Source organism: Panicum virgatum, chromosome 6K, assembly GCF_016808335.1.
Source record: "Panicum virgatum strain AP13 chromosome 6K, P.virgatum_v5, whole genome shotgun sequence".
Taxonomy (NCBI): domain Eukaryota; kingdom Viridiplantae; phylum Streptophyta; class Magnoliopsida; order Poales; family Poaceae; genus Panicum; species Panicum virgatum.
Window position 1 is genome coordinate 5,857,083 of NC_053141.1, and position 22,271 is coordinate 5,879,353.

The 22,271-nt window shown below is 46.8% G+C and overlaps 2 protein-coding genes across 2 annotated transcripts; both read left to right on the top strand.

Moving 5' to 3' along the window:
• Positions 1-5,198: 5,198 nt before the first annotated feature.
• Positions 5,199-6,662, top strand: LOC120713170. The gene is made up of 5 exons (XM_039999176.1): positions 5,199-5,329; positions 5,413-5,671; positions 5,742-6,075; positions 6,161-6,241; positions 6,323-6,662. Exons 1-5 carry the CDS (start codon positions 5,199-5,201, stop codon positions 6,640-6,642), a joined length of 1,125 nt encoding a protein of 374 aa, XP_039855110.1. The 3' UTR covers positions 6,643-6,662.
• Positions 6,663-20,811: 14,149 nt separating this feature from the next.
• On the top strand, positions 20,812-22,148 carry LOC120713171 (receptor-like protein kinase HSL1). The gene is made up of 2 exons (XM_039999177.1): positions 20,812-21,387; positions 21,627-22,148. The coding sequence occupies exons 1-2, from the start codon at positions 20,812-20,814 to the stop codon at positions 22,146-22,148; spliced, it is 1,098 nt and encodes a 365-aa protein (XP_039855111.1).
• The last annotated feature ends 123 nt before the right edge of the window (positions 22,149-22,271 follow it).

Sequence of the window (22,271 nt, forward strand, 5' to 3'; positions counted from 1 at the left end):
GAATAAAAAAATCCACCAAGACTTTTTAAAGAAAAATGGTGAAACAAAATTTGATGAAAAAATGTTGGAACAATGGATCATAGACATACGCAGCTCCTTTTGCATGAAGCTCGACACCGCTGTCTCGGTGCATGACCCGCTTTCTCACCGTTGGATCTGCAAAAGAAAATGAGAGAATTGTGAAAGAGAATCGAATGGCACGAATTTTTTTTATTTTTATTTTTATTTTTTTTTATTTATCAAAAATATATGTCTTGTTTTTTTTTCAAAAATATCACCCAGCCGCCGGTTCATCCGGCGGAAGGTTGTTACCGCCGGATGAACCGGCAGTAGGGTGGAACCGCGCTGGGCCGTGGTGGGCCGAGCCTTACCGCCGGTTCAACCGGCGGTAGGTGGAACCTACCGCCGGATCATCCGGCGGTAAGCACCTACCGCCGGTTGAACCGGCGGTAAGGTCCCCCCCCATATACCACGCGCGCCCCGCTCCCCCAACGCCGTCGCCCGCGCTCTCCGCCCGCCCGCTCCGCCCGCCACGCCGCCCGCCCGCGCCGCCGCAGCGCTCCGCCCGCGACGCCACCGCCCGCTCCAGCCGCGCCGCCGCCCGCCCGCCCCCCGCGCGGCTCCCGCACGCGCGCCGGCGCCCGCAGCGCTCCGCCCGCGACGCCGCCGCCCGCTCCAGGTACATTTTTAATTTTATTAATAATAGTTTTTAGATTAGAATTAGTAATATTAGTGTTTTTGAATATAGTTTTTAGCGTGTAATTATTTGAGTATAGTTTGATGTGTAGAAATTAATTTTTTATATGTAGAAATATTAGTTTATATGTAGGAATTATTACGATATAAAATCGTAGAACATGTAATTAAAAATATTAGTTTACATACGAATAGAATTGAAAATATTAATGAATTCAAACAGACATATTTGTCGCATAAAAAATAATATTAATTAATATTATATTACAGAAAAATAGAAATTGTTGTCAGTACTAAAAATTGTAAAGAAATAATTAAGATATATGCAAGAATAGCAGAATTATTTGTTAGCGTTGATTAAATTCTAAGGATGAGTAATTATTGTCGTAAATATTGACAGGCATGTCAGATGATTTGTATTTTCAAGTGTTCTATGGGTCTGGAGAAGTTAGATATGGTCCTGAAGGGGTAGATTTGTCAGAGTTTAGCTCGATCAGAAAAAAAAATACCCCGAGCTAGAGAGAGGACTTGGATTTCAGTATCCAATTGGGTATTTAAAGCTTTCGGCCTTAGTCGAGATGAACATGAGATCTCAGTCATGGCAGTGGTTAGTCGAAGGGAACCAGTATTTTGGGAGCTATTGCCGCTTGAAGGGACGCAAAACTGGAGGAACTATGTCAATATAAGTAGTAGCCGAGGCTTACCGCTTGTGTTGTTTGTTCAAGCATTCGAGAAGATTAGTTTTAGAACTCAAGCGGGCGGGGATCATGAAGGCCAGGGAGATATAGTTTCCGAAGAAACTGAGACGATGCATGAATCTCATGAAGAAGATGGTGAACTTGAGATTTTAGAAGATGATACACATGCTGCACACGAACCTCGTCAAGCAACTGGTCAGGCTGATGAAGGGGAAAACATTCCAGAGATAGTTGAAGAGTTTCAGAGGGAGAGTGAAGAACAGCACAATGCAATGAATGATGACTCCTCGGATGATGATGATGATGACGACAAAGATTATCATGTCCCACACAATTGGTCCGGTTATGAATTTTCAAAATTAAGTGTAAATGAAGGTGAAGCGTTGTCTTGGGAGTACAGGCAAAATGAGGTATGCATCGGTTCGATGTATGGTAACAGTGACAACATGAAGGAAGCTATAAAACGTTGGTCGACTCTCTCTTTGCAAAGACAGTTCAAAGTTCTCAAGAGCAGTCCGAGAACATATGACGTGCGTTGTGTGAGAAGCGAATGTCCTTTCAGGGTGTATGCTTCTATGGGCAAGTGGCAGGATTTCTGGGAGGTTAAAAAAATTGTGGAGCACACATGCCTGCTTGAGCAATTAGAACCACAGCACCGCAACCTCAGTGCAGGTTTCATAGCTAACTACATGTACCCTTTGATCGTGGACAATCCTAGTTATGAACCTAAGTCAATCATTTGTGCTGTTGAGGAGGAGTTTAAATATAAAATTAGCTACAACAAAGCTTACAGAGCGAAACAGAAAGCGCTGCAGATGAGGTGGGGGACGTATGAAGCTTCGTATCACAATATACCGACATTGCTGCACACTATATGTCTTAGAAATCCTGGTAGCTACTACGACTTGAAAACGTATCCATGTGCCCAGAAGCCTGGAAAGCAGGTACTCCAACGGTCGTTCTTGGCCTTGGGCGCTTGCATTGAGGCGTTTCCGCACTGCCGGCCAGTCATTTGTATAGATGGGACATTTTTGACAGGAAGGTATAAAGGCACAATCCTCACAGCTGTTGCAGCTGATGGTAACAGACAATTGTTGCCTTTGGCAATTGCCTTTGTGGAGAAAGAATCAGGGGATACTTGGTATTGGTTTTTGCAGAGGGTGAAGCAGATGATTGTTAAAGATGTAGAGAACATGTGTTTGATTCATGATCGGCACAAGGGTATATTACAAGCAATTGATGACATACAGAATGGTTCTACTGAGCGTAGTAGGACTGCACTTTGGCCGGACCTAAAGAGTAGGTGGTGCATGAGGCATATGGGGGCAAACTTTCATACCCAGTTCAAGAACAAAATCCTTATGAAGCTATTCAAGCGGTTATGCAGCCAGAATCAGGAAAGGAAATTCAACTTCCTATGGAAAAAATTGGATGAGCTAACAAAAAAGCAAACGGCGGAGCTAGCGATGAGATCTGTCAATACAGAGGACGACGACCAGGTCTCGCTTGAAGATGTGGGCTTGGACGGTCCGAATGTCAGGCGCAAAAGGAGAAAGGCAATTAAGACATTCTCTGAGTGGATTGAGCACGAACCAAAAGAGAAATGGGCTTTACTGTTTGATGAAGGAGGTGCTAGGTACGGTTTAATGACTACGAACCTAGCCGAGGTATACAATTGGGTGCTTCGTGGTGTAAGATCATTGCCACTTGTTGGGATCGTGGAGTTCTTCTTGTATCGCACTTGCGAGTACTTCAGGGACCGTTACGCTGTGGCACAGAAAGATATGCTCGATAATCGCAAAGTTTATGGATACAAGGTTACGGAGCATATGGAGGAAGCTTTCAAAAAGGCCCGTTTACATCGGGTGACTCCAGTTGGCTCTATGGAACGTCGGTACGAGGTGATGTGTAGGGACAAAGGCCGAATGGGGGGCCGGCGTGAGAAGCATGTGCAGGAGTGTGTTCTCCGTCCTGATGCTTGTATTTGCTCATGTCATAAGCCAAAGCTGCTGCACCTGCCGTGCACACATGTCATTGCTGCCTGTTTTGAAGCTGGTGGACTACAGGCTCGTATGTATGTCTCAAATTACTTCATGAAGGAAACTATTTGGATGACTTGGAGGCACGAGATATATGGGTTTCGCATCCTTGGAGACTTCATAACTGATCCTGGACACAATGCAACTTACATTCCAGATCCAGATCCAGAAATATTTCAAGAGGTGGGCCGACGCAAGAAGAAACGCATTAGAAATAACATGGATCGCTCGGAGCCTCGGAGGCTGGTCGAGATGTCCGCCTCTGCTCGAAGTGCCATGAGACGGGTCATACGTACAAGTATTGTACGGCATTGAGTTATGGTGGCCGCACAGATGGAGCGGGCCCATCTGAAGCTGCTCCAAATCCGGCACCGCAGGCAACGGGTCGTCGTGGCCGCCGTCCTAACAACGATGGCCTTATTTGATCGAGTACGATTGTCATTTGTGTCATTCGCTATTCAATCATGTTCGATGTTAAATTATGTAATATTAAGAACTAATATGTCGTAAACTGATTTCGTCTTGGCGTACGAATATTTGTTGTAATATGTGCCCCAAATATATGTTCAACTTTATTGCTGTAATTGGAATTTGAAGTTATATAATATGTAATTTGTTGTGCATCATTTATAAGTTTATTACGTTATGTTTTATTTAGTATTTTATTAAAAATTTGTTGTATTACTTAATTTATGTTCTGAAATTTTATTTAGTGTTTTTTTACGTTAATGTTATTATGCTTAATATTGTTATTTATGTTCTGAAATTATTTGTAATAAATCTCATTATACAGGTATGGCGCACGAGGAAGGAGCTACCCCTGAGTTGCTAGATGCTCTCGTCGACAAGCGCCACCGGTCGTACATGTCTGCGGTCCGTGGCATCAGCTTAGGGACGTTTCGGGCTCGTGTGCCCATGTCGACGATGCCGATACACCGTCGATGGGTTCCTAGGTACGGAATACATTTGTCACATATTTTAGTTGTTTCCTTAACCATTTGTTCTAACTTGATTTTCATTGTCGCGATGCAGGTTACGCGCTTCAGGTCTTCTCCCGATTGCGCGACTTGTGGAGGGAGATATGGCCGACCCTGCACGTCGACCTAGGGACAGGGCAGACGCAGACGACTTTACGGTTGCCAGGCACTTCGAGGCGTACTTACTGTGGCTGTTCGGCTGGGTCATGTTCTGCAGCTCGCAGGGTGACTCGTGCCCCAAACAGCCCATTCCTTTGGCGAGGTCGATAGCTGACGCTCCACTTCACGAAATGCCACAGTTCAGCTGGGGTTCTGCTGTTTTGGCTGCGAGTTACAGGGGTCTTTGCACGGGCGTGACGAAGGTCTCGGCAGAGGAGCCCATTTTTGTTGGGTGTCCTCTACTGTTACAGCTCTGGTCTTACGAGCGCTTTCCCGTCGGTAGGCCAGAGATGAACTTCGAGCCGTACGTCCAGCTGTCCGCAGACCACGACGACGTCGACAGACCTACGATGAGTTCATTGTGGTGCCTCGGGAGGGTACGTAACATCGTTTGTTTTACTTATTGTTACATGCTTGCACAAATGTACGATTTATTGGTTAACTTTTTTTTCATTGTGCAGCCTTCTTGGGTCGGCGTGCAGACGAGGAAGTCGTACCTCGACTTCGTTGGTCAGTTTGATGCTCTTGTGGACACGGACGTGAGGTGAACTCCGTACACTACAGCTGACATTTACGCCCGGGCACCGAGCGGTCTTTCGTCCTTATGCTTGCGAGATCACGAGTACTGGATGACGAGGAAGCCGATCCTTTACGACATCCACGTCGAGGAGTACCACGTTGACCGGGTTATGAGGCAGTTCGGTCTCTACCAGCGGACCCCGGTCCCGATTGTGCACTCAGTGGAGGCCCATGTCCACAGGTACCGAATAAATAGTTTTGTTAATAATTATTCATTTTTTAACCTACCATTTAGCATTGAATCGCTCAAACTTTCTATTATAGGTGGACATGGCAGGGTCAGCCACCAGGCTCGCGGTGGGCCGACAAGGTCCGTCCTTACGTCGACTCTTGGGCCGCGGCCCTCGACGACGTCGTTTTCGAGGATCGGCCGCACAGCGACGAGGCGTTCGCGGACTACCTACGGTGGTACCTGCCGAGGACGCGCACACGTGTCGTGCACATTCCACCAGAGGCTCCGATCGAGGCCGCAAGGGTGTCGGAGACGTACCCCGTAATTCGAGATCAGAACTTCGCCATAGCGGTACGTTTCTCTGATTGAATTTGCAGTAAAAAAACTAGTTGCATATGATGTTACTACTTTCTTGGTACAGTACGATGTCATACGAGCGATTGAGTCCGAGGCTTCATCGAGTATGGGCCAGTACCATGACATGACGCCCGCCCAGCACCAGAGCACACTGCAGAAGATCGTCGATATGTGCAAGCGATTCCGACGAGCCGTGACCTGTCGTGACGACGACACCTTCCTCCCACCTCGCAGTTCGGGGCCGGTTCCTGGGACCGGTCCATCGTCACGACGGTCTGCACCCGCGGCACAGTCAGGTCCACCGCCACCGCCACCGCCACGTGAAACGATGACGACACCTTCGGGTTCTGCAGTTCGGCCCACGTACGTGCCGCGACCGGCACATTTGTACTCGGCAGGTAAATCGTACTCCAACCTCGTGTCACTTACAATACCTTATCATGTAAAAATTTATTTATTAATTTGTACTTCTTATTCGTGTAGCGCCCGGCTCGTCGCTGTTTCCGTCGATGGATCCCTACGGCGCTGGATCTTCGTCTCTTCGTCGTCCAATACACGATTTAGGTACGTCTAAGACCAGTTGTTAATAGGCGGTAACAAGTGCATTTTTAATTGAATATTGATGGATTGAAGTTTGTGAATCAGAGTACCGGCAGGTGGGAGGGACAGACGACGATGAGGAGATTCAGGAGGTAGACGACCTCTCGCAGATGGAGCGGGTGAACACGTTCTTCTCTTCTGCACCGACGCAGGAGGTCGTCGGCACTTCACAGCTGGGGGGTGCCCCACTCGCGATGCAGGACTACAGTCAGGTGGAACAGACGCCTGTTCCTGAGCAGGGTCGTCGGTCCACTCGCCAGACCATCCCGCCGGAGCCACTGACGTACTCACAGCACCACACTAGGGCGGGCCAGGCTACAGAGCGACGTGGCAGGAGGAGAGGGGGCAAGCGCGGACACATCTAGTTTACAGGTTGTAGCTTGTTAATTAATTTGTTCCGACTTACTATCTTATGTATGCATGTGCAGACTATGATTCGATGTGTCCATTGCGTACCATTATGATGAGTAGGCCGGTGCAATGATTCGGGCGATGGTATATGTCCGTGGAGTGAAATTATAACTATTAGGCCGGTGCCGTGCAGTGTTTCGGGCGATTGGAAATGTCGGGGCAGTGCAATAATCACGAGTGAGCGCTGTGGAACGTGAAAGTGCTGAAGTCATGAGCAGTGAGACGTCGTGTCGTTGTTTAAAGTGGGAGCAGTGAGCGGTGTTGAGCGTGCGAGGGTACAAATCAAGAGCAACGAGAGGTCGTGTCCGTGTTTAAAGTGGTACGAGTGAGCGCTGTGGAGCGTGCGAATACAGTAGGCTTTTCATGTGCATTTACACTCCACACTCCGGGTATCAGACCTTTTTGCGCCTATAAATACTCACAAGGTTGTGAGCTCCCAGCAGCACTCAAACACCAAAGCTCATTGTATACCCGATGTCTGGATGTGGGTCTAGCGGGAAGAATTACTACGGTTTTGGCAAAGGAAAAGGGGGAAGAAAGGGAGACCCCATAATATGAAAGGGGCCTCTTGGACCCGATTCCTTTCCAGAACCAGTGTTTGAGTTTCCGCCACAACAGAAGAGTGAATTTACCAATGAAACTCCTCTTCGACAATACGATAACCGTAAAGAAACGTGGCCAAAATGTAGACATGGTGAGGACTGCTTAGTGCAGATGTGCACCGACGGGATGGATGGCGGTCGGCGTTTCTTCAAATGCCCTCACGCATGGGTAATGCTCGGTTGTTTTATTTCTTTATTCATTGAGACATCTTACATGAAATTTGTTTTGCAGTCTTCAGATGCTCCAGAAAACTGTGGGTTTACCAGGTGGGTCGATCCTGCACCAATTGATTCTGTTCAGAAGTTCATCGAGTACCTCCAGATTAAGATATTTGATCTGTAGTGCAAGGTGAACCATTACGAGGAAGTAAGCGAGGGTAACAAAGACGGCGAAGATGATGATAACAGCAATGCTGCCGCTTCACAAGATGAACCATGCACTAATCCTTACTGCAACTGCCCTTGTCACAAGAACAAGGGCCCTGGCCCTCCGGCACCACCGCCTGCGCAACCTGCAATGGGTGGATACTGCGGAGAAGGCTCAACGCAGTTTGCTACGTGGGGGTACGGCTATTAGGACTACCTAGTCCAATGTGTCAGGGCAGTGCAATAATCACGAGTAGGTCGATGCAGTGACAGTACGACGAGTTTAAAGTGGGCGATGCGATGAGTAGGTCGATGCAATAATCCGTGTTTAAAGCGTGCGAGTGCTGATGGTACGAGCAGTGAGAGGTCCTGTTGTTGTTTTTAGTGGAATGAGTGCGCACTGTGGAGCGTGCGAGTGCAGAACCGTGGACGACTATGGAGCAGTGAGAGATAATATCTGTGTTCAAAGTGCTTGGACATGTAAGCAACCCTGCGTCTATAAAAGAGCACCTTGTGGTTCCTGAGAGCACAGACTTGCAATTCAGTTCCCACTTTTTTTAATTAGCCCAACCAAACAGCTATGAGCTCCTCATTCTCCCGGGCAGCTTTCCGTCGGGAAATGGAGGCTAATTTAGGACCCTCTCCTAACGATCCCAATAGATGTATTACAGATTGCAAGGTATGGCCGAAAGGTGTAGAGCCACCAGATTGCTATTGCCAAATGCGTTGTGTTCCGAACATATCTCGTGATTACGAGACTTTTGGCCAGAGATATTGGTGTTGCAAGAATATCGAGGAAGTCCAAAAAAGAGGTGCAACATCACAGGTATAGATTAATTTGTAAATATGCTTTTATTATTTTTATTAATTTTGAATCGTTTCTTGTTTGCAAAAGTACGCTGGTGAAGACACGCATACTCATTGGTGTCATTTCCATGAGTGGATTGACACGTGGATCACCCATCGTGATCAGCGATATATGGAGTGGTTAAAGAAGGTGAATGAAGATTTACGCAAAGGCGAGCGTGCAAAACCAGACATCGCGGGACGTGATAAGGGTACTGCCCGTGAATGATTGATGTTGTACTGCTACGTCTGAATAAATAATGTAACGTTTGTTCGAATTACCTAAGGCATGTTAGGTTTAGTATTGGACCTCGTTACCGTAGTTTGCAACAGGTCCGGACATGCCATGTCATGTGTTCTGTGCGTTGAATTGTGTGGACCACTATTTAATTTGTGTTCAATGTTTGAACGGTGATTGTTTTTATTGTCTGTACTGGCCGATATATGCCAACGGAATTGTTATCGCGTCGGTCTGAAAAGTTTATTTTTAGGGCAATGCTTCTGAATAATTTAGTTGCAGCTAGTACAAATTACACAATGCCGATTAATTTGAGATTGAAATTACAATAACAATTGCACTGGCATGTACATGGAACACGGTAACGTCGTGTTCCATCTAGACCTAACATGCCTTAGGGAATATGAAATTCGAACATTACATGATAGTCATCTACTGAGTGCACTGAGGATACTTCCCCTTCCTAATAGCCTCGGGTCCCGCCTCCTTCGCACGGCGGGCCCTCTCTCGCTTCCTCTCCCTATCAGCTTCACGCTCCTCCGCCTGCCGACGTTCAACTTCTGCGAACCTCTTTTCGATCTCTTCTTTATCTTTCTTGCGCTTCTCCTCCATTTTTTCCTCTTGCAGCATTCGCTGCCACCTTTCCGCAGCCCACCTTGCTTGGCGCTCAACGTGTTCCTTAGCTTCGGTCGATTGCTCCGTGTCCAGCCACTGTATGAAATCACAAAGAGGTGGTGGACTCTATTTCAAAGCCGAGTTAGAATTAACATACTTAACTCCGAAGGCGCAAACTAGATAGTGCGAGGTGATACCTTCGCTTTGTCCTTGCCGTAGCGCTTTGGCGGATCGAACTCGTAGTTCTCACACATGAAGAACCTCCTGCCGAAGTCATCGTCCAAAACTTTGGACTCCATCAGCTTGCACAACGAACCGCAGAAGCACATTGGAACCTGCACTCCTTCAGGCACAGGTTCTCTAATTTTGTTCCACGGAATGTAGGTAGAACCAGAGGAAGATATGGTGGCCGTGCGTGGATGGCTAAAGACTCCGTATGAGATGGCTACTGACTTCATATGAGATGGGGCGATATTTTATTTATAGATGGAGCTATTTGGTCTATAGGCATGGTTCACGCATGTCTATCGCCGTTTGAAACGGCGGTAAGTACTCCCATATTTTTAATTATAGTGGGGGTGCAGAAGAATCTGATGCAAGATGACAAGACATCGAAATAGTAATTGAAACTCATGAATATCTCATGAAAATATATTTTCACAGATTATTAGAGTCAAATCTAATTTGTATAAATTTTTAAAAAATATTTCCCTAACCTCCGCTATCTCTATTATTTTCTAAAAAATATATAAATGTAAAGATAATAATTACAGTTCAGATAGTCTTTAAAATAATTATACAAATATTTAAAAATAAAAAAAAATATGGGACACCTACCGCCGTTTCAAACGGCGGTAGGGCGCTGCCAGCTACAGCCGGCTGTAGCAGCCGGCTATAGCCGGGCTACAGCGCGGCGGTAGTGCTTACCGCCGGATCAATTGGCGGTAAGAAGATACCGGGCCCATGGGAGATACCGCCGGATCAAACGGCGGTAGCTCCTTACCGCCAATTGATCCGGCGGCAGGGTGACATTTTTGAAAAAAAATTATACCCATATATATTTTTGATAAATCGACGAAAAAAATAAAAAAATAAAAAAATCTCGAATGGCACGCTGACAATAAACGGGCGTGCATGCCATCCTAGTAATCTACTGCATCCAAGCGGGCTTAGATAGTGGGCCATGCAAAGGAGGGCATAGATACCTCTAGCGGGCTTGTGCGGAGCGTGGCTTAGATAGTGGGCCATTTAAAGCCCAACCATAAATAACGACTATGATTTCCGGAGACGTTTCGCGCATCTCATCCCAAGTCCGAACTATAATTACTTAAACAAGCCAGTATGAAACTGAAATTTTCATTGAAAGTAAAAATATTTATTTGACTACTCTACTGTGGATTTATTCTGACAAAAAATAACTTAGCAAAGCGTAATTAGAAGGGGAGCAAATAATATTATTTTTGCACGAATGCCGAAACAATTGCACATCTTTTTTTCTAGTGCCATTTGGCTAGATTACTTTGGAGGATAATTTTTATCACCTTCGATCTTACAAAACCTAATAATATTGTGCATTTATTTGGAACTTGACCGCAGAGTTTTAGGTGAGAAAAGAAAAATATTATTTTCAAGGACTTATGTGCGCTTCTTTGGTCAATCTGGTTATCCAGAAATGATGTAGCTTTTTCATAATAATTAAAAACAAACTGCTTTGGAGATATTTTTCGGGGCCACCTATCTCACCAGAACATGGGCGATTTTGTAAAAGAAAGAACATGGGCGATTTTGTAAAAGAAAGACAGAGACTTGATTGCAGATGCATTGCGCGCTTTGTAAGTGACGGTGCTGGACATCTTTGCGCGGAACGGGTGGCAGTTTAGCAATAGTCTTTGTGGCTTGTAATTGGTTTCCTGTTTATCTCTCAAAGTTTGTAATAAGAGCCGGATATTTTTTTTTGATGTAGAGGCTGGGATATTTTTCAATATTCCTTTATTTAAAAAATACAATAAACCTCGCTGAAGGTTATAATGTAATTACCATACAGCCAAGAAAGATTAGTTTTAAAGGAAATGAAACATTCCATGACGCATCCAAAGACACGGAGAGAGTCTTTTCCTTCTTGGCGTTGTTGGTGCAGGGCCGCAGTGAAAACTCACTTTTTTTTTAAATTACACGGTACAATACAGACACTCATATCCTATGAGCACATGTACGTAAACTCTACTCCTATGAGCATTTTAAGTCACCACAGGCGCCTCGCTGTCGACGGAAGCGTCGCCTACCACTGAGTGCACAACGTCGTTAAATCTCATAATATTCGCTCACATGAAGAGTCGAGCCCAGGATCTCAGGTGGTACTGAGGCTATTGTAACCACTAGAATGCTTGACCTAAAATATTGTCGTAACTTATATTGAAAAGTCATAGTTTGCAAATCATTACGCTAATCAAATTTGATCGTTAAAATTAATCGCAATTTAACTATGTGTGAATTGATTTCCTAGAACATTTCTATATGTTCTTGAACAATTGTTCCGGAACCATTTTTTTCAAACATTTTATTTTGTTCTTGGAATATTTCTATTTTATGTAAATTATTTCTGTTATGGATAATGTTTAAAAAATTATTTGGTCTAATTAATTTTACGAATATTTTCTGAATATAATTCCATTTTTTAGACTGAATATAATTTCATTTATTAAAGTATGTTTCTTCTTGTGTTAGCCAAAGGGCACAGCAGCAACGTTTTAGGGTTAGGCAAATCTATTTATCTCGCGCTCTAGTAGGATGCGAGCTATTGCATAAGAGAAGATGCAGGCCGAATCTTGCTTGCCCGCGGCCCATAAATATGTAAGGTGAGCAATTTTTTCATTGTCATTTTTCTCGCTCTTTATTCTCAATGGCTGGAAGCCCACGACTGCTATGGCATCAGTTATCCGATAAAAGTTAGGGTTAATTGAATCTGCGTCTTTACAAATTTTCAAGTTCATTGATCTATTATTACAATCCATCTATTTCGAATTATGCCATCACAAATTTACAATTCTTCAAAACATATCACTAGTTACCCATTTATTGTGTTTTGTTAAAATTTGTAGACCAAAATACCGTTGTCTTCCTTCTCTCGTCCCCTCTCCCCGCGTCGTGCATGCGCTTACCTCTCCATATAGATGGTCATTTGGGCCGGGTGGCCCGAGCCCGAACTGGCCCGGGCACAAATAGATCGGGCTAAGCCCGGCACGAATAGGCTAACAGGCTGGGCCGTGCCGCCCGGCGTGCTACGTTCTCGACCCAAGTACAAGCCCACGAGCCTGTTTCGGGCCGTGCCGGCCCGGTCCGGCACGGGATTTTGCCGTGCCCGTGCCGGCCGAAGCCTGTGCACCGCGGTCGAGGCAGGCCGCCGCACCCCTCTGCTGCCCTATCTGCTCGCACCGCTCGCCGGCACCCCTCTGCTGCCCTATCTGCTCGCACCGCCCGCCGCGACCTCTAGAGCGCTGCTGCAGGCTGCAGCCCTCGCGCGCACCGGCAGCCGCGCTGCCAGCGCCGCTCGCCGGCCGCCCCGGCCCTCACACGCCCGACAGCCGCGGCCTCCCTCCCGCCGCCGTGACCTCTCGAGCCATCGCGGCCTCCTGCTCGCCGCCACGTACCGCGCGCCCCCATGGCCTCCTGATCGCCACCGGCGGCCGCCGCGGCCTCCTGCCCGCCGCCTCAGCTCGTGCGCTGTCGTGGCCGGAGCGCCATCTCCATCTCCTGGAAGCTGTCGTGGCCTGGGTGGGATGAGGGAGGCCGAGGCCGCCGTGGGCGTGTGATGTACAGGACCAGCAGATAAGGTTTGGAATCTTTTGTGACCGTGGGGAGAGAAGGTGCGAAGCAGGCCGGGATTATTCTTGTATGGGCCGAAGTGGTGTGTAAATGTAACTAGGTGTGGTAATGGGCCATGGCCCTAGTGACCTCTTCACAGCTCATTATGATCCTGCAATTTTTTAGCTCAAAATTGAATATGATTAGAATCCGGCCTTTAGATTTCCTAGGCCAAAATCTTGGACTTTTTACCACCCCTAGATGTAACGGGCCATTTTGGGCTATACTCTAAAATTCGGGCCGGGCCGGGCCGTGCCTCTCGACGTGCCATGGTTGCGGCCCATGCCCGGCATGAAGTACCGGGCCGGGCTGGCCCGAGCACGATGAACATCGGGCCGTGCTGTGCTTGGGTCGGGCCAAAAATTCGTGCCTCGTGTTGGGTTGTCGGACCTCGGGCTTTTTTACATATATATACCTCTCCCTGGTGCACCCGAGCCTCAAGCGGCAATCTGACCAATCTAGTCATGCTCTCCACGAAAATACACTACGTGAAACACGAACATTAGTAACGGTCGAAGACTCACATTCGTAATGGGTATAGCAATCGTTGCCATTTTCGAGAGATTTCGTGGAGAACATGACTGGAGCTCGCCCACCACGCTCTCCACGAACTCTCACACCAGTTGAACGTGGTCAATAATGAACGCTGCGGTAGGTTCAGTTAAGCTACTCTGCAGGGGGACTGAACCAGCTGACCGGTGACCAAACATTAGGCGGGATATGTTCTTTGTTGATAGCTCGTGATGCTTTCAAGTTGTGGCTCGTAAACAAAAAGATTCACATGGGTACCCAAATCGAGTTTAGGGATTTAGACCTACATTTTTAGTTAATGGACATATGAGACTAGGCTATGACAGTCGACCCTCTCTTTTAATTTGTGTTCGACAATCAATTCATCACGAATTCAGTGAATGATATATATCACAAATTTACAAAAAGAGTTCATCTCTAGTTCAGAAAGGAAAGACCAGAATTTAGAGAAGACGCAGGGCGTATAGATACATCTGACCCAAGCCTCGACTCTAAAACTCTGAAGTCTAACATCACTTCACTGGAACAACCGCCAGGACCCAAAATTGCGACAATTAATACACGACACATCACATTACCCTGTGCATCGATGCTACTATTATATTTGTCCGCCATTTCAGCTTCTTTTGCTCAATTCCATTGTCACTGATTGGCAAGGCAATGTGATTTGAATTCAAAATTTGAATTTCAAATTATATGTGATCCAGTAAACAAGTTTGAACTATTGAGATAAGAAAGTATAACTAAAAGAGAGTGTATATTCATAAGAGGAAGAGAGATGGAAGGAAATATAGGGTGAGAGGTTTTGGTAATCTGTTGGAGGATATGACAAAAAAATTGCATTACCAATAATAGGGAAGTACCCTACAAATGATTTTAGGCGATGGGATTTTGGTAATCCGTTGGAGATGCTTATGTCCCCTTATTCTTTATACCTCCTCTCATTTTCTTCTTCTTCCATGGCTTGGGTGGGTGGGGGGGGCATGGGTAAGGCTAAGGCGACATGTGTGGCCGAGTGCAGTTCAACGGGGTAATGTCCTCTCTGTACCCCAAAACGGTTTGGCATGTAATCAAGATGCAAGTTTTCCCTATGGTTGCTGCTTCATAACCGGGTTTGGACAGCAGACAGACTTCTCTTGAGGGAATGGCAAAACTCATACTTCTGTCCATTATGCTACCCTAATTTGGAGACTGCGCAACATCTCTTCTCCGGACGGCAGCCAATTCCTAGGTCGGCTCTTAGGGTTTGGACCCGGCAAGTTGGACTACAACAGCCACGCTAATGAACTGGTTCCATGGGTTGGCCGACAACTAGCTCGACTATGGCAGCAGGCTTGCGGTCACTTGCAATTTTGGTGACTTGGTCCATCTAAAAGGAACCGAATGCTCGTGTCTTAAACAACACGGAGAAGATGGTTGATAGGCTGGTTTCAGGCGGGTGCAAAATCTGGCTGCTTTAGTTGTGAACCCAAGTAGCGAATAATTTCTTTTGCTTCCTTTTCAGTTGGGAGCTTTCTCAGGCTGCCCGCACTGGGCGCGCTAAATGAAACGCAACACGACTTACAGATCGGTTTTACAGAAAAAAAGCCCGCAGCGGGTGCGGTATCCCGCGCGGTAAATTCCAGAGTCGGCCTCCGCACGCTACTTCCAGCGCAGGTGCGGAGCTGCAGTATCGGCTGACGCGGCGTCGGGCCCGTGCGGGTGCGCGTCATCGAACCGCTGTGGAGCTGCTGGCGCCGCCGCCCACCGCTGTGCCCGGCCTCCGTAGACTGCCGCCGTGGAGCTGCTAGCTCCGCAGTGCGCCGCCGTGGATGGACAGAGAGGAAGGGGAGCTCGAGGTGCCGCGCCTCCCGCGGATCTGGACGTCCGAGCTCGAGCCCGCGGCCGGAGACGCACGTGGGCGGCGGCGCTGGAGCCCCACGGCCGGCGGAGGCTTGAGCTCCGCCACGGCCGCCGCGAGCTGCAGCTCCGCCGAGGCAGGCGCGGGCCAGCTCGGCGTAGCGGAGGGTGGAGGGATGCAGGGGGAGCTCGAGCCCCGCGCCTCGCCTGTTCCGCCCGGCCGCAGCCGTCGCCCCTGTGCAGCGGAGGTGCAGAGGAGGCACAGCGGCAAGGTGCCGAGCCCGCTCGGGGCGCCGTCCCGCCCGCCCGCCTGCCCTGCCGCGCCTCGCCTCCGCAAGGCCGCCGCCGGGGACGGGGCCACGCCGCGCGCCGGCCGCCCTGTTCCGCCGCGCCGTGCGCAGGCCACCCGGTGCGGGGCCGCCCCGCCGTGAGGCCACCCGGCGCGGGGCCACCCCGCCACAGCCCGCCCCTGCTCGCCACGCCACCGCGACCGGCGTGAGCGGAGGGAGCCGGGGGCTGCGGCCACTGCGCGCACCCGCCCCTGCTCGCCAGCGGGCCGGAGCAGGAGGCTTGCCATGGGGGGCGGGCAGAGCTGGAGGAAGCCGCCGCGCGCAGGCCCGCCCCAGGCACCACCGCGCAGGCCGCCCCGCCACCTCCCGCAGGGCCGCCGGAGCTCGCCTGCCCAGGCGCGGCGGCGTGCTGCTCCCCCGCCCGCGGGCTGTGGCGACGCAGAGCTCCCCGGCGCCGAATCCGGCCGCCGGAGCTCGAGGGAGGAGGGCGCGGGGCGGTTGCGGTGGCGGAGAGGGAGGGAAGGGGGCGGAAGTCCGGCAGGGAGAAGAGATGGGGAGGAGAGAGAAAAATGGGGAGGGAGTGGAAAAAATTGAAATGTGGGTTCCATGGCGTGGTGGTTGATATAGAGAGGGGATATAGAGAGTGGATGGGTGCGGAAGGACGAGGTATAGAGCAAAGAATCTTGATGAACAAGACAGAATATTCTGTTTAGATAGTGAATTTAAAGAACGACGAGTGCGGAGAGCCTCATGCTCCACCTATTTAGAATCTTTCTAAGTAGATTTATCATGTAAACTGCTTCCTCCTGATTAATACATGCCGGAATCTGTCCAGGTCTTTTGAAAAAAAAATCTTTCGCTCAGACTCAGAACCTTTCACACCTTCCAAATCTCCCAAAACTAACGATGACCAGGATTGACGTGCGTATGCTTCACTGCTAATATCTTCCACTGCTCGACTGCCATTTCGCTAGGCTCGTAATAGTTGGACGTATCTGTTGGGTGCTCCACGATGCGACATTTGGCACGATTTTGTCACTGCATCAGGTTCTAGAGTTTGCAGGCTTACGCCTTTATTCTAATCTAGGATACCAACAAACTGCTTCACATCAGTCTCTCCGGTGACCGAGTATGAGGCTCCAAGTCTTCGGTGACCCGTGCAAAAATGATCACTTGCTTATTCAGACGGTGCCGATGAAGTCTTGGCCCTGTTTGTTTGGGACCGGGTGCCAAAAAATCACGAAGCTTATAAGTGTAACGGTCCGCCCAGTTCAACTCCCGCGATTTGCTGTCGCGAGCGGGCAGCCAACGCGCGTCAAACGCAAAGCTGGCAGGTTTAATTTGCTTTTTCCGTGGAAAAGCGACGCAGTTGCAGTCCCAAACAGGCCCAAAGTTGACACATTTTTCTGTCCTCATGCTCACGGATTGAAATACGAACTGAAGGCCCGCCTCGATCGCTTCCCAAGACCATCCCGGCTGCTAAGAGACATGGTAACACCGTGCCGCGCATGCGCTTTGAATTATTCATCTATCGCCAATCTGCAACAAACAACAGTTTTTTGGGCGCAATAAACAACATTTTATCAAATAGTGTATCTAAATCTTCGGTGCTGTTTATTTTTAGGGACTTTTTTAAATTTCTGTCATCAAAAAGAATTTTGCTATTTTGGAGTATCAAATAAAATTTGTTTATAAATTTTTTTGACAGCTGAGTTCTAATTCGCGAGATGAATCTAATGAGCCTAATTAATTCATAATTTGCTACAGTGGTGCTACAATAACCATCTGCTAATCATGATTTAATATACCTTATTGGATTCGTCTCGCAATTTAGCCCCAGGATTCTGCAGTTGGTTTTATAATTAACCTTTATTTAATACTTCTAAATTTTAATGTTTTATTTGATGTGATATGGACTAAAGTTTAGCCCCCGAAACCAAACCACCCCTTCATGCAGCAGCAGTAGTGCTAGCCCGCGTCCATCCTGTATGTAATAAATAACTTCATTCAGAAACAACGATGCCTGTTTGGTTTGTCTTCTAGATTTCTAGAAGAGGGTTTGACCGCCCATTAAAAATGTCAAACAAAAATAAAGATAAATTATAAAACTAACTCCAGAACCCTTGCGCTAGAAATCATGACAAATTTAATAAGATTTTTGACCGCGTGATTAGAGGATGGTTATATTGTAGCATCACTGTAGCCAATCATCGATATTACCATCATTAGATTCGTCGCGAAAAGTTACATCCATCTCTAAAGAAGTTTTGCAGATAGACTTTATTTAGCCCTATATTCGTCGCGAAAAGTTACATCGATTCTTAAAGAAGTTTTGCAGATAGATTTTATTTGGCCCTCCATGTATTTTCTAATAGTGGTTATTCTAGGGAATGAATCCAAACAAAGCCGCGGGAGCCCTCCATGCTTCAGTCTCCGGTGACGTACCGTTGGAATAATCATCACGGCCTGCAGGTGATTCCAGCACCAGATTTCTTCGTTTAGCCGGCCGCCGGAGCCAAGGATATAATTTTCTGTCCTCTCATGCTCACCGATTTAAGTATCTCTCATTTTCTTCTTCTTCCTTCTTATTTTCTTCTTCTTCCATAACCTTTCACTGATGCGACATTTGTCGCTGCATCAGATTCTAGGGTTTGCAGGCTTCGGCTTTTATTCTAACTAGGTGGGCTATCCGCGCATTTGCGCGGCTCGATATTATATAAGGTTATATCTTTTATTTGTATTTTAACTTTGTGTTTTTTAAACTTTGAGTACAAACTATATTTTTACGTGTAATTTTTAAATTTTAATTTATTTTGACATTTTGTAGATAAAAGTAGTTTATAAAGTTGTTTATTGACGGTACGTGTAAACTCTCAAATGTCAATAAAATAGCGTGGACAGTTCACATGAAATAGAGAAATTACCTTAATAATCTTATCAGTCTTATCTATTTTCCGTTCGATTTGTCTTTGTCTTCTATTATCTTAGGCTATCCACACTCGTCATACTCTAAATCCCTCTAAAAAAATATTATGTTCTTGTCATCGAGATTCTCTTCTTTATACCAATTTCTTCTACACCCGTCATACTCTATATTCCATCATCTATAGCAACTCCCACATATTTTATTCATCTACCTCCAACTACCATCTTCAATTTAAAATTTATTTTGTTATCTGTCTAGGGACTAAAGTGTGAGGAAATGGAAATTCTAGAGATTAGAATGTGAGGAAATAAAAATTCTAGGGACTAAAATATAAATATTAAAAATAAAATGGGCAAAATAAAAAAACTCAACCTTATCTTCACCGTCTCGATCCATCTCCCCCGCCTCTCTGCACCGAATCCTTCTACTTTGAAGTTACTAAAAATATATATAGAATCCTCATTTATTTGTAGCCTGTAAGTATTTAATAGACCCTTCCATATAGTAGCATAGATTGTATCGATACAATAATTAAGCAAAATCAGGATAATATATACAAACAAAAAATTTTGATAAAAAATTATGTATTCGTGCATTAAAATTATATTCATTCTTATAACTTCACCAGTTGCATTGTTGATTGAATCCCAAACTCTGATAACTTATTTTAATGCTCCACGTTTTTCTATTAGTTGTAAGATAACTCAATTTTTTGTATATCATATCGTCGATACACTACTTGAAAAGAAGCCATACATATTAGCTGCAAATTCATATTAGATCAAAAGACATGGTATTTTAACAATTCTTTTTGCAAATATTATTCATGAAAGAAATTTATATGGAAGTGTGATAATAGCTTACCAAGTGATCTAACAACTAAAGGACAAACATGTAGCATTAATCAATCTGCCTATTATAAAGTTATAAAAAAAATATGTAGTGTTACCTCTATTGTTGCCTTTAATTAATTGTAGCTACTCTAGCCGATGCCACAACACAGATCATTCACTGAATATGAGAGTTTCATCGACAAAGATGCTTTGCTTTAATAAATTTTATTACTTAACTCATCCCCGTATATTCATGATGAACTATAGACAAATATGCAAGCATGAGAGTACCTTTGCGGGGCCGCAGCGCATGGAGAGGCCGAGAGCTTCGATCAATCTGATGTGCAATGCTTTGAAGATCTCCGGCAAGGTGTAGAGATCATAGAGGCAAGTTCTGGAACTCTGGCGGCGGGGCGTAGAGATTGCTGAGGCGAGTCACGTTGTGGAACTCCGGCAGTGAGTCCTACATATTGCTTTTATGAAGTCAACATGTTCTCCTCCAATGGGTTCTGTTTAGATTTTTTTTAAAAAGTAATTCTATCTCATTTATGAAAACGTGATGATGATGTCAACATGTTTTCCTCGTATGGATTTTGTTTACATATGTGATTAACGTATTCATGTGTCGCACGTTATGTACATACGCCTGGCTAATAAGATAAGGGGTAATTTTACTAATTTTATTATAATAGAGGTGGTGGGTAATTCAAATTTCTCTTATTTTCTAGATAAGGAGTATTTTTGACTAATTTTATTATAATGACAGTGGTGGGTAATTTAAATTTCTCTTATTTTCTCGATAAGGGGTATTTTTGACTAATTTTATTATATTGACAGTGATGGGCAATTTAAATTTCTCTTATTTTCTCCGATTAACATGGGAATTTTTAGACCTTGAGAGTGAATATAGAGGCTCTATTTGGTGGCCAAATAATAAATCTACGTACCGACAAACTGCTTCACATCAGTCTTCCCCAATCGTTTCCCAAGACCACCACGGCCGCCAAGAGACATGGTAAGACCGTGCCGTGCATGCGCTTACATCATCCTCATCCTGCTTACGCTGCCCGGCTGCCTCCCGCACCACGCGGCCGCAGCGCAGTCCGAGGCGGTGGGCGAGGCAGAGCTGCTCCTCAAGATCAAGCACGCGTGGGGCGACCCGCCCGTGCTCGCGGCATGGAGCGCCGCCGTCGCTGCTTCGGCCAGCGGCGGCGCCGCTGGCCGTACGTGGGTTGCAACTCGGCTGGGCGCGTCACGCGGCTCCACCTCGCCAGCACCAACATCACGGGTCCCATCCCGGACGCCATCGGTGGCCTCTCCAGTCTCGCACGCCTCGACCTCTCCAACAACACCATCACCGGCACATTCCCGACGGCGCTCTACCGCTGCAGGTCGCTCCGGTACCTCGACCTGTCCTATAACTATATCGAAGGGGAGCTCCTTGATGGCATTGGGCGTGGCCTTGGAGAAAACCTGAGCCTCAGTCACAACAGGTTCAATGGCGTCATACCGGCATCCCTGTCCAGACTTCGAAACCTTCAGTCTCTCTGGCTCGACATCAACTGCTTTGTGGGCACTATCCCTGTGGAGCTCGGTGATCTGAAAAGCCTTAAGCAGTTGCGGTTGTCGGACAACCCATTCGATTCTGGCGCGTCGTTCAAGAATCTGACCAACCTAGTTGATCTCCGGGCTGAAAATTGTAGCCTCGTCGGTGACTTCCCAAGCTACGTGGTTAGAATGTCAAAGCTGGGGGTACTGGTCCTCGGCTCAAACTCGTTGACAGGAAACATTCCTGTGCAAGTTTGGAGCCTCAGAAATTTGCAAGTCTTGTTTGCAGGCAAAAACAACCTCACCTGAAATCTGATGGTTGATGGATTTGCTGCGATGAATTTGTCCGTAATCGGCATCTCGGATAACAATCTTACTGGAGTCATCCCACGAGTGTTTGGGCGCTTAGAGAACCTCACGGTATTAGATTTCAGCTACAACAGGCTTACCGGCTCGGGAAGCACTCATCGTTCTTAACGGTTATTGGGGTTATCAACAATGAGCTCACTGGTGCGATCCCAGAGGGGCTGTGCGCCAAAGGTCAGTTATCTTTCCTCATTGCCTCGAGCAACCGTTTCAGTTGCTCGATCCCGGCAAGCCTCGCCAACTGTGTCTGTTTGAAAGCACTATACCTAGATAATAACCGGCTTTCTGGCGAGGTGCCAGACGCTCTATGGACCGCGGGGCGCCTTATAGAAGCGGTGGGGCTACAGAATAACCGGCTCAGAGGAAGTCTCCCAACAATGATGCCCGATAGACTTAGGACACTAGATATAGGGAATAACCAGTTTGTTGGCAGAATTCCAACGGTAGCTGTCTCACTTGAGGACTTCAGTGCTGAGAACAACCAGTTTTCAGGCGAGATACCAGCCAATCTGGCCGACGGCATGCCGCTGCTGCACACGCTGAACCTGGCCAATAACAAACTCTCCGGCAGAATAGTTAAGCTACTCTGCAGGGGCTGAACTAGCTGGTCGGTGACCAGACTTTTCGGTTGGAGTTGTTCTTTGTTGATAGCTCATGATGCTTTCGATGTTATGTTGTGCCTTGTAAACAAAAAAATTCGCATGGGCACCCAAAATCTAAGC